This window comes from Neurospora hispaniola (assembly GCF_033458365.1).
Source record: "Neurospora hispaniola strain FGSC 10403 chromosome Unknown B0T23scaffold_3, whole genome shotgun sequence".
Lineage (NCBI taxonomy): Eukaryota > Fungi > Ascomycota > Sordariomycetes > Sordariales > Sordariaceae > Neurospora > Neurospora hispaniola.
Window position 1 is genome coordinate 1,991,859 of NW_026944408.1, and position 12,369 is coordinate 2,004,227.

The 12,369-nt window shown below is 52.7% G+C and overlaps 4 protein-coding genes across 4 annotated transcripts; 2 read left to right on the forward strand and 2 right to left on the reverse strand.

Annotated features, from left to right (window-relative positions):
- Positions 1 to 384: 384 nt before the first annotated feature.
- Positions 385 to 2,547, reverse strand: B0T23DRAFT_112156 (uncharacterized protein). The gene has a single exon (XM_062831878.1). The coding sequence runs from the start codon at positions 2,358 to 2,360 to the stop codon at positions 591 to 593; it is 1,770 nt and encodes a 589-aa protein (XP_062694005.1). The 5' UTR covers positions 2,361 to 2,547; the 3' UTR covers positions 385 to 590.
- A 372-nt stretch (positions 2,548 to 2,919) lies between these two features.
- B0T23DRAFT_112254 (RabGAP/TBC) lies at positions 2,920 to 6,022 on the forward strand. The gene is made up of 3 exons (XM_062831879.1): positions 2,920 to 3,034; positions 3,093 to 4,021; positions 4,093 to 6,022. Exons 1-3 carry the CDS (start codon positions 3,012 to 3,014, stop codon positions 5,859 to 5,861), a joined length of 2,721 nt encoding a protein of 906 aa, XP_062694006.1. The 5' UTR covers positions 2,920 to 3,011; the 3' UTR covers positions 5,862 to 6,022.
- Positions 6,023 to 6,381: 359 nt separating this feature from the next.
- B0T23DRAFT_314605 (uncharacterized protein) lies at positions 6,382 to 7,636 on the reverse strand (the record flags this gene model as incomplete). Its single annotated transcript, XM_062834811.1, has 2 exons — positions 6,382 to 7,331; positions 7,387 to 7,636. The coding sequence occupies 2 exons, from the start codon at positions 7,634 to 7,636 to the stop codon at positions 6,382 to 6,384; spliced, it is 1,200 nt and encodes a 399-aa protein (XP_062694007.1).
- Positions 7,637 to 9,265: 1,629 nt separating this feature from the next.
- B0T23DRAFT_112281 (sorting nexin-41) lies at positions 9,266 to 12,009 on the forward strand. The gene is made up of 5 exons (XM_062831880.1): positions 9,266 to 9,512; positions 9,634 to 9,941; positions 10,003 to 10,269; positions 10,325 to 11,416; positions 11,476 to 12,009. Exons 1-5 carry the CDS (start codon positions 9,416 to 9,418, stop codon positions 11,569 to 11,571), a joined length of 1,860 nt encoding a protein of 619 aa, XP_062694008.1. The 5' UTR covers positions 9,266 to 9,415; the 3' UTR covers positions 11,572 to 12,009.
- The last annotated feature ends 360 nt before the right edge of the window (positions 12,010 to 12,369 follow it).

The window sequence follows — 12,369 nt, forward strand, 5'->3', positions numbered from 1 at the left end:
TGTTCGTGTTGTCAAACGGATGGGGCGCCGAGGTCTAGAGCTAGCGGATTCGGACGTCAAATTCCCGGGTCCTGACCCGGACCGAAACCGATCGGGCGAATGCCTCCCCGAGGAGGCTAATAACGGTCTAATCCGCGTCCTAACGCATTCGCGTGCCAAGTATGACGTAACCCGTTAGTGTTCAGCTAGGCTCGCTAACACGCTAGCACTTCCCCCACATGTGACATGTCGCTATTGTGGTAGGCGAGCAGACAGATAGAACGAGGCCAGGGAGTGCGTGTCATGTAAATCCAAGGATGAGATTGAACTTGTACATTCACTCTATCACCAGAGGAGCGGGGCTGATGTGGGAGATTGGCCCCTGTTGAGCTGGGTACAGTACGGCTTAGTCTACACACTCGTCGCTCGTTGGCACTCTCTTCACATGAGCGTCCACGTGTAAGTTGTAGGTACGCATACTGGCCGCCTGATAGTTACTCGGCCCGGATACCCGCATATGGTTCATGGTGTTGATGTTTGGCGGCAAGCGAGTAGAGTTGGGAATCCAGATGCTATCTGTTGTTGTTGTTGTAGTTGTTGCTGCTTGATAATCATCGCTGTCTCAACTTGGCTTCGTGCTCTACCCAGAAGTTCTTGCATGCCCTATGTCCCCAGAAGTCGACCCACCACTCACCGAAACTATCCTCGACATCAAAGTCAACTCCAGTAACTCGTTCATCCCTTTTGAGGCCGCATATCACACAGGGTTTCGGTGCCGTGGGTACGTTCTTGGCTACATGGACCGGGAGAGCGAGCTTGAGCTGAGGGACCCTGAGTTTGGTATCCGAGGCGGCATTAGCTGCCGTAACTGTAGAGCGCAGACTTCCCTCTTGCTGGGCCCAGACATCCAGAACCGCCACAGCACTGTGATCATCTCTGGCAGACTGAGATTTGTCAACAGTGGCAAGCTTCATTCCTCTCATGCCTCCTGCGGCTGAGATGGACATGCCCTGCATAAGAAACTTATCGCGTTGCCACCTTTGCTTTCGGCCAGCGATGATCCTGCCCGTCACAGTAGCCAAGGCCAGATAACCGCGCAGGAATATCATTGTGGCAGGGTCGGAAGCAACAGCATGCTGCTTGGCCGCAGGCAAACCCTTGATCTTGAGCAGAGTTGTTTTGGAAAGATCGAGGAGCTGGGGCAGTATGGAGAGCAAGATAGATGGTGGAGGCACGTTCGTAGGCGGAGGACGTTTGTCAGAGTTGGTGGTTTGGGAAGCAATTCCGACAGCCTGTGATTGGACTGTCTCTGTTTCCTCCCAGTCCTTCCAATCTGAGTCAAAAGAAGATTCTAGCTCTGGTTTCTTTGCTGGTGTCTTGGTATTACCAGCCGTCTTTGTCAGTGTCTTTGTGTGACTGGCAGAAAGGTCTGCGAACTTATCCCACTCATGCCCAAAACCATCACCAGTACCGGACGGCCAGGCTGTGACCGGGGACGCTTCTCGCTCCTTGACCTCTTTAGGAAAGCCCGAGGTCACTGGTGTCTTGATCTTGAGCTCCTTGACATCGCTGAGTTTTCGAGCGTGGGACGATGCATACGGAGACTTTGGCGCTGCTGGATGCAGCGTCTGGGAAGTGCCACCCGATAGGAAAAGGCCAGGGGGCTGTTTCTTGGGTTCTTTCGTGCCGGGACCGGCGGCTGGGACAATGAGCGCGGGACTTGAAGTGCCTTCAAAGTCACCGAACTCGTCATCGTCGTCGTCTTCCTCACCGTCTACCTCCTGGAGCTCAAAGTCATCGGCATCAAACAAAACGCTTGGGTCAGCGTTTCGGATAGGCTTAATCACGGGTTTCTGTACAGGCTTGCTGGCGGATGGTTGAGAAGACAAGTCGAGATTGACGAGCTTATTCGACACCAGATCAAGCGTTGGGCTTCTGACACGACCAATTTGGGGCGGTCCAACGTTGGTGGCCGGAGGAGATGGGCTTTGTAAACTTGTGACATGGGTGGCGGCAACTTCAAAGTCTCCCCAACCGTCCTCATCCTCCACGTCCGGCGCAGCGGGTTTCGGAGGTGCTGGAGCTGGCGATGCGGATTGGAAACTCTGGAACCCTCCTTGGGATCCTCCCAGCGTGCCGAGATCGCCCCATAGACTTGATGTTTGGGGTTGGCTAGGCGGTATTGATGGCCATGGTATAGAGACAGGAGCTGGTTGTTGTTGTTGTTGTTGTTGTGGTTGTGGGGGCTTTTGCGGTGGCAAGGAGGTGCTGTTGTTTGATGTCAAGAAAGAAAAGGGGTCGCTGCTGTTGTTAGCCGGATTTGACTGAGAGCCTTGATCGTGAGATGAAGCCCCAAAGGCCGCAAAGAGATCGGCGGACATGATGGGTGTACTTTAGGAGTTGGCCGTTTTATACGAGGCGTCGTTGGCGTTTGTGTTTGAAGGCGAGGCTGTACAAACGCATTTCGTCGTGATGTGTTGAGACTTGAAAGTGGTGATGAAATGAATGGACGAGGATGCCTGCCGGACGAGGTTCGAGACCTACGCGACCTTGCAATGGTCGTCAACGCGGACGGGAAGGGAAATAGCGGACAAGTCCGGCCCCACCATACACTCCGACCCCTGACCTGACCTGACTGGCCGAGGTGCCCCACCATTCAGCACACTCGCACTCTCACAGAGCGCTGAAGAAGTCTTGGCAGCCATGAACTGTAACCATCACGCATCAGTAGGTCGGTAGGTAGGTATCACCCGGGCTCTTCTAACCTCAAAGTCAGGTTTACTGACAACGGGAACATTCAGGATTCCCGTCATCTCATCTTTCTACAACACATTTCAACATTGTTGATGGCGTTTGTGCCCATACACAGTAGAGATACATACACACTACCTACCGTTTCCGACCTTGATCAGCTTTCTGTTTGTTTACAACCAACAAACTCCTTGATAGCGTCACTCGCCCTGAAGTGACTAGATAACGTAGGGGATTACTGGGACTGTATCATCTTCGACGTCACATCATTCATCCAAGTCATGAAACCATTATCCGAAGCAAAGTACGTTATGGCTACTCCTCAGAATACCATAACAGCCACATGCTGACCCTGCCCACAGGTCAAGATGGGAAGAGACAATGCGATATAGCTCAAAACCCTCGAGCTTTGCAGATCTCCAGCAGGCCATCAAGCACCATCCCCAAGACAGTCCATGCCTGGCAGGTTGTCGCTCCGTCTGCTGGAAGATGCTTCTTGTATTCCGAGACTCACCAACTGAAAAGTGGGTCGACATCTTGAGCGGATGTCGCAGTTCCTATGCATCCATCCATGAGAAGCATCTTCGCTTTATCAAGCACCCCGAACTGCTGGCCAAGCTACCGGTTGATCCTCTGGCAGACGACGCCGACTCGCCCTGGGAACTGGTGCGCAAAGATGAGCTCATCCGGTCGGAAATCCTGCAGGATGTCCAACGGCTGCCGGATGACCCCCTTTATCACCAAGACTCTGTCCAGGCCATGATCCTGGATATTCTGTTCCTCTACTGCAAACTCAATCCTGGTGTGGGAGGCTACCGGCAGGGCATGCACGAACTGCTTGCCCCTATCGTTCATGTCCTCACCCAGGACGCTCTGGACCGAAAGACTGTGGCAGCCGATGAAGAGCTTGGCCCTTTTATGCTTGACATGTTGGACTCGGCATACGTTGAACATGACGCTTACACTATTTTCTCCATGCTCATGGCACGCGCAAGCGCCTTTTACGAAGTCGGTAGTGATGCAAATGGCGAGCAAAACACCATTGTCGAGAAAAGTAGGCACATTCACGACGAGTTGCTCATGCAGGTGGATCCTGAACTTGCAAGCCATCTCAAGGAGATTGAAATCCTTCCTCAGATATTCCTCATCCGCTGGATCCGCCTTTTGTTTGGTAGAGAGTTCCCTTTCGAACAGTTGCTTGTATTATGGGATACGATTTTTGCTCTCGACCCAAACTTGGATCTGATAGATCTAATATGTGTAGCCATGCTACTGAGAATCCGATGGACTTGTGAGAACACTCTCTTCTTTTTGGCACTTTCCGAGCGAAACCGAGCAACTGACACCATGACGCGAAAACAGTACTCGAATGCGACTACGCCATGGCTCTGCAACTCCTCCTCCGCTACCCAGTTCCTCCAGACTCTCAAGGCCCTCACACCTTCGTCGACGACGCCCTCTACCTACGAGACCATCCTAACCCCACTGGTGGCGCCACCGTCATCTTCAAACACACTGGAAAGCACCCGCTTTCATCATCAGCCGCTCCTTCAGTGACTAGCCCAGGTCCCCAACCGCCAGCCTCGCCCTCCAAACACGGCTTTGGCAGCTTGCGTCAGCGGACTCTAGGAGCAAGGTCACCGTTGTCCTCCCTACAACAACCCGGAGGCGTTGAAGCTTTGCTCTCCGGCGCTGCTAAGAACATGATTGAACGCGGAGAGAAACTGGGCATCAACCGAGCCGTAAGGGACGCCATGGGCGAGATCAAGAAGGGTCTTCAGGAAGCTCGCTCATCTAGTAGGAGTACAGCCCCCCGCAGCCCTTTGCGCGACGGATATCTCTACCAGCCACCGCAACATACGGTCACAAGTATGCAGAAGAGGAACAGACAGCTAGCGACCATGTTGGACGAATCAGTCACCAGCCTCAAACAGCTCGCCGCTTCGGGATTAGGGGAAACAACCGACAAGGAAAAGTACGTAGAAGCCGTGGAGATTGCCGCGGCAAAGGTCCAGTTTGTCAAGGCGTGCCTGGAGGACTCATCATTGATACTTGATGATTTGGAGGAGTCCGCTCCTGAGCGTGAACCACAAGCACCGTCGTCCCCGACTCCCTCTGCTCCGGCCTTCAACGCCCTCAGCCTGTCGCCTTCCCGCCACAGGGGTAATACCGATTCAAGGTCACCGACGGTCGCCTTGGATATAACGCCGGTGGTGATGACTTCGTCGATCGTGGAAGAGGAAGCGGAAGCCGAAGTTAGCATATCACAGGCATCGACTATCAATACCCTCCCCCCTGCACCTGCACCTGCACCAGAATCAACGGTGGAAGCGGATGAACCGCCCAAAACCCCAACGGAAATGACGACGCCGAAAAACACCATAAGCAAGCCCAAAACCAGCAACGGTAACGACCCTTCTTCATCTCCCGCCGGCATCCACAAGCCACCAGCATCACCGCCCTCAGCCAACCCGATCGAGCCAACACTATCATCACCACCAACCCACCCAGACCCCGTTCCCTCTTCCTCACCCTTGCAATCAGAAACCCTGGAACAACAACAGCAACAAGAACAACAAGGACAACAGGAACAACCGCCTCACCGCCCTGAACCCCTTCCCACCCGCTCAACCATAGCCCAATCCTCCTTCGCCTGGATGCTCGAACCCGACTCTCCTTCTTTCTCCGCCCCTAACTCTTCGTCAACACAGCAACACTATACCAAGAATACCTTCCCCCCACCCCGCTCGCCTACCACCGCTTTTCCAGAATTAGGTGGTCGTGGTCGACCATCTAGTTCTCACTCCTCTAGCCACCCCATCACTGGGACGGGAGGAGGAGCTAAAACTAAGCCAAGGAAGAAAAGTCTCGGAAAGAGTAGTCGCATGAGTAACGCCTCAAGGGAACGTAATGCATTTCTTTTTGGCGATGATGATGAGGATGGTGAGGGCCAGGCTGCGGGAGGAGGAGGAGGAGGGGGTAAGAAATCGGGACTGGCGATGGGGCCGTTGGGAGATGGGATTTTTGGGTTGGAGGTCATCTCGAGGAGTAAAGACAGGCAGCAGGAGAAGGATGGTGGGAAGGAGGGTGATGGGGCGAAAGGAGAAGAGGGAGTGGAGGAAGAGAGGTGATGCGGGATACGATGTGTGAGCTTTACTTATACTCAATGCTGGTGGTTGAGATCTTATTGGCAAGGCGTTTGATCTCGGTGATGCTTCAGAATTGCCTTGGTTTTGTTAATCAACGTGGAGAAGGCATAGCTGCCCGTGCTCCGTCCTATTCGGTGCTGATTTTGAGTTTTGACGGTCATGACTGAAAATATATTTCGCTGATCATGGTGTTACAGTTACTTCCCTGCTCGGTTTTACCTTCCCTTAGGTTCGAGGCGAGATTTCCACAGTAAACTTGGTAGATGGTCGCTGTACCGTGAACGACATCAACATCATCCCTCCTATGGGTAGACTTGACAACTCCAAAACTGCTCCGAGATTCAAAGATCAGAGACCATCATCGATACGAGCTCGTGGCGTGGACAGACGCTTGCGCCATATTCCTCCCATCACTCGAGATAGGCAACCAAATACCAGCCGAGGTAAACACCACAGACCCCATCACTGCCTGATACCATAGATTTTTACTCCTTGCGCAGCCTCAAACATCCCCCCAAACAAGGTCCGCCTCCGCAAGCCGTTTCTGCTCAAGCTGGAACAGAAATTCCAGAACTTGCTCACCCACCATCTCCTTGGTGCGCTTCAACAATAAACCGCTTTCCACTCGCCCGACATGCTCCGGTACCAGCCCGGCCTCGATTGGAAAGCTGGCCCAGCCGCGAAACATGTTCTGAGTCTCAGGAATCGGTTCGACTTTGATTTGTGGCATTGTCATCCCCAGTCTCCTGCACATCTCAGCTATTCGTTGATGGACCGAGATACTATCGTCATGGACGTCAATATCAAGAAGATTATCGGTGGCTTTCCTACGAATAGGCGCGGCAGCCGGAGGAGGTTTGGCAAGATAGGGTGCCAATGACTTCTTGGTGTTACTCACGGCATTTGGATCCAGAGAGGCACCGTTGCTACCGTTGTTTGATTCCGATTCCCCGGTCGCGGGAGGCGATAGCGTGGCGGGGATGGAGATGGGCGCAGACACGGTGCCATTATCATTAGCGAATCCGTTGCTTTCGACCGGTGCCGTAGGGGTCCGCTGGGGAGTAATGATCGAAGGGTGCACAACCGCAACTTGAGGTGTTTTCTTCGCCTGCCCGATTTGGGGATTGGCAGGTTTGGGCGTTGCCTTGAAACTGCCGAAAGTCACATTTTTGCAATCTGAGGGCATGTACCTTTGATACATAAGCCACTCGATAGCACACTTGGCTGCGTACCGTTTTGCGTCCTTTTTCTTGGTAAATTGCGGGACATAAGGTGCTCCGGTAATCTCGTCATGCAATAGACCATTCTCTTCGCTGGGGAAGAGGATCGGCTCCCAGTCCTTGGTGACTTGAAGTGAGACAAAGCACATGAACCCGACCTTGCCAACCGGATTTTGGTGGCTATCATTATATTCGATCACACACTGTTCCGCTTGATGGGCCTGCTGGTATCCTGTGTAGCGTATTTATGAGTAGGAGCCTGCGTAGACACGGATGTACAGACTTACTCATAAGTAAAGAGATCCAATCAGCTTCGCTAAGGCCAAAATTATGCTTCGTCTTGACAATGGAATTCTTCAGGTCCAGAATGGCTCTCTTCTGGATATCAGTGAGTGGCTCTGGCTGGGGTAGGGCTTCTTGTTCGGCGATCCAGGCCTTGAGGTCTAGGTAAGAGACGGGTTCATCGAAGATGGCCGCTCCGACAGGGACAGCAGTGGGGACCGCATTGGGGTGGTGCTTGGCCTTGTCGACTTCCATGGATGTTAACGAGGTTGTTGTTGCCCCGTTAGGTCCTTGCTTGCTACGTTTTGGTGGTTCTTGGGCGCGGGGAGCAAAAAATGTTGAATGATGCTTTCGTTTCTTAGACTCAAGGTTGGCGTCGGACATGGTGCTTTATATCTGATAAGCCTGAGAACCGGATGAAGGGCTTTGACGGAAGGGCTACCTCAGTGGTAGAGTTACACGGGCAGCGAGAGTGGGGTAGACGGGCTTTACCGTGACTGGAGCCAGGCAGACAGCTACACCACAGACCACTGAGACGACCACTAAGACGCTTTTCACTATGGTTGACTGGGCAGAGTCCACCGCACATCGCAGCCTTGTACGCGTGAATGTCGCCAGTCGTTTGTCGACGCGGGGCCTGCAAGGAGATGGCTGGTGACGGAATCCGGGAGTAATATGTGACGAGCCGTTTCCCGAGGACGTCTTGGAGCCGGAGCGGGTGTAGAATACGCGTAGAGCCGACACTGGAGCTGCAGCTCTCTCGAGGATACCTCTTGGTGACAGGGCAACGAGACTGGAGCCTTGCAAGTATTGTAACGAGTGGTGGTGCAGTGCAGTAGATTGACGCCATAGAAACACATTGACAACAAACTGTTTGATTTGACGGAAGAGAAGAAGAGAAAGAACCTGCAAGTGACGTGAGACGGAAGGGAAGTATTACGTTGCCGGCAATGTGAAGGAAGGAAGGTACGGTCGAAGAACAGCTTCCCTAAAGGAATTGGCGTCGACTCTGAAGGTACCGCTCGTAGTCTCGAAGTAGCCCCAGTGTACACGACGAACGGAAAGAAGTTGTCGGTAGGCCTCTGACAGGAGTATAGTGGCCACTAATTCAGTCTACCTAGGCAAGATCAAGCGGAATCTGGATGAAGCGCCTGACAGAACTGCAGCACGGCGTTTGAGGTCTCCAAGATCAGATGGATGACCAAGCTGCTGCTTCTCGAGTCAAGGATGTTGAAAGAAATCATACATTGCCTACCTTCAAACGAGCAAATGGAAGTTGCCTGGTACTCGTACTAGACAATGTGGAGGTTGCATCTCGGCAGCTGGACTACCTATGGTACTGTGTAGTGTAGAAAGAAGGAGGACGGACTGTTGAGGCTTGCACTTCATCGATTATTACCTAGTAGATACCTATATGCCAAGAATGGTCCGTGCATCGCTGTAGTCGTCATTTCTGGGGTGATAGCCATGAGCTGCCCGCTGCCCGCCGTGCCCGCCCGACCTAGCTGCGCCATAGCCGCCCATGGATGATACAAGTGCAACGAACAGCATGAACTGAACCTAGACCATGGAAGCAGCAACTGGAACTTGTTGAGAAGAACGAGTTCCATTTTCCACTTGCACTCGGTATTGGGTTGTGGCCATCCTCTCTCCATCGTCAACATTTGTTTGTGTGGTCCAACTAAGCAAACCAAGCAGAAGCTCTTGTGATCATCATACATACGCGCACTCATACTTACATATACGCCATCCCCATTAGCTTTACGTCCACCCTCAACCTTCACCTCTTTTCGCGACTCCCGTCTGTGGCCCTCGATATCTCTCCGTCTGCCAAATCCGCCCTCGGCCTCTAGTCTCGGAACCCCGCCATTGTGCTGGTCCTGGTCCCGCGAACCCACGTCTCTTGTCTACCTTCGTCTCTTGCTCCGGTGCAATTACTTGCCACATCCGTCTCAGATCCTAGACTGCGCCTTCCTGTCAACTCTCTGGCTCTTCTGCAACCGTCCGCTCAAGCCCAGAAAGAAACGTTGCGTCATGTGGAACGACGAAGACAACAACCCTTACGGGAGCTTTGAGCGCCGTGACTCTTTTGCTTCCTCAACCAATCCTGCTTCTCCGACCGCTCGCGATTGTGAGTTTGACCATCTTGACAGCCCATTCTAAATCTACCATGACCGACCAGTCGGGTGATATATGCCTGGGGGACTTTGCCCATGACAATGGTGACGCTGATACCGATTGGTACTTGATAGATTCCATAGACGCTCGCTTCCCAACTCCCCAAGATGTTCGCTATGATGCTCCTCTGACGCCCTCGGATGCTGGTGACGACGAAGTACCGGGTCCCACTTACCCTAGGGAAGCAAGCGATGCTGCGACCGATGACGAGACAGATGACCAAGCCCACGGCGAGCTTGTACCACGGCGCAAGCCAGGTGGCTATGACAGCAGAATCGAGCAAATGCTATACGAAAACCCCGAGCTGCCCATTTTGATTACCGAGGCGGGCAAAAGTCAGGAAAGCGGCGGAAGATTTATTGTGTATACCATTAAGACTGGAGTAAGGTTCGGCTTCCCTCGACTAGCTGGCATTGTGTTCGCTGACCAGTTCTTTTGTCTAGGACTTGACCGTTCGCCGGCGATATTCCGAGTTTGCGTCACTGAGAGACGCCCTTACGAGACTTCACCCCACGCTGGTCATTCCCCCCATACCAGAGAAGCATACGATGGCCGATTATGCTGCCAATCCCACAAATGCCAAACAAGACCAGCAGATTATCGACCTACGAAAGCGCATGCTTGCTGTTTTCCTAAACCGGTGCAGGCGCATGGAGCAAGTCCGTACCGATGGTGTATGGTGGCGATTCCTGGATCCAAACTCAAGCTGGGTAAGTCACAGGGCCTTTTGATACGGAGCTAATCAGCCAGCTAACGCAGCCAAAGACGGAGGTCCTCCATTCGCATCCCGTGTCCTCTATTCCGAAGCAGATTATGAAGGCGCCTCCCCTGGATCCTGCGAATCCGACTCCTGGACACAGCTTCCTTCCTGTGCCAAGTAGCTCGGCCAAGTTGAAGACATTGCCGACACAAGCTCTCGACAGTGCTGCGGCGGGGTCCCTTGCTCGGTTTCCACCCGACGCCAACTCCCTCAGCGAGCAAGACCTGGACGCCTATTTCATTGCCTTTGAGACCTCCATCAAGGACCTCGAATCGCTACTTACTGGACCGATGGAGAAAGTAAACCGCCGCACGCTGAACCATTTGTCTTCGTTGGCTTCAGACCTTTCAGAACTCGGCGCTCGATACAACGCCTTTGCTTTGTCAGAGACGGCGCCTACCGTTTCAGCGGCTATTGAGAGGGTTGGACAGGCGGCAGACTCGTCATACATTGCCACGGAAGAGCTTTCCACTTCGTTGAGCGCCAGTTTTGCCGAACCCATGCGGGAAAGTGCGCAGTTCGCCGGGGTTGTACGAAATGTGCTGCGCTATCGGATTCTGAAGAGGGTCCAGCAAGAGATGACGACGGATGAGCTCAACAAAAAGAGAGCCCTGTTGGAGTCGCTAGAGAGAAGTGAGGCGGAGGCCAGGAGGATCGATCAATATCTCAGCAGTAGCCAGCAGATCCAGCCCCCTAGGAGGGAACCGCCGGCGCAGCACCGTAGGGACGGGAGTGGCGAGGACACTGCATCTATCGATTCGGACTTTCCTCCTACGCACAGCGATTTCTCCCAGGCACCATCTGCTAAGATCGGGGCGCCAGAGCGGACAGGAGGTAGCCCGAGTCATAAGAAGGCGGCGAGCACCTCGATCACGAACAAGATCTTTGGGCCAATTCGGCACGCAGTTCAAGGAGTGGTGGACGTTGATCCTGAGCGGACCCGGCGTGACACTATTGGAAAGACTAGGGAATCCATCGTGCAACTGGAGCAAGCACAAATTGCATCGGCCAAGGATGTCAAGGACGCGAGCGCGAGCGTTCTTAAGGATCTCAAGAGGTTTCATCGTGAGAAGGAGGATGACCTCAAGCGGTACATGGTAAGATCACGACAATTTACAGTATACCGATCACGACCAATTGCTAACTTGGGTCTTAGCTCGCGTATGCCAAGAGCCAGATTGAGTGGGCAAAGAAGAACCAGGAGACTTGGGAGGAAGCGAAGGCCGAGGTCAACAAGATCAACGAGTCTTAGTCGAACAGAGTGGTCCGTTCTCCGAGTGAGCGGGTTCATATTAAACGTCATGAGGGATGATTTATCATGTGGAAAGTGTACCAACAACTTTCCGGGCGTTGAGGAGATGTCAAAAGGGTTGTTTTCAGTCTTGATGACGAATATCAATCTAGACGAGAATAAAATATAATGAGAGTCCATGCATCTCGATGGAACAGGACTATTTTCTGATATTTGTCCCTTTATTTTGTGCAAGCCAGTCGGGCATGTTGGATGAGAGGTTGGATGGGTGACAATGGGCCAGACAGTAGGCAACTACGTGACATTCAACAAGTTAAACAACGAACCTTGAACGGGCAGGCCCCACACTTCTTTCAAGGAATCTCGGGGGCCCGAGATCTGGAGGTGTAGTGTAGTGGAACGTACCTTGCATAGGTCACATACCTAGTTTACCTTTTTGGACCAAAGGCATGATCGGCAGGGCATTGGACTGGTGGTTGCTCAACCTTTGTCCACTAACTGCATACGGTGGACCTCGAAGGTGAATACATAAAGACACCTCTAGACTTGGAATCTGATAATACCGTATGGACTCGGAACATCCGTTTTTAAGTTCCGTGGAAATCAGGCACGATCTGTAAGTATACTGCAACATCCATGCCCGCCAGAAATTGTGTGCAAAACGTTAGTTGATTTTGAATATCCACCCTCCAGCGCCTTCGAAAAGATAGATGGGAAAAGGCAGAGCATAAGAAGAATCGAAGTTACAGTGCTCCGGGGCAGCAACAAAACTCTTTTTTTTTTGGTCAAATTATTTTA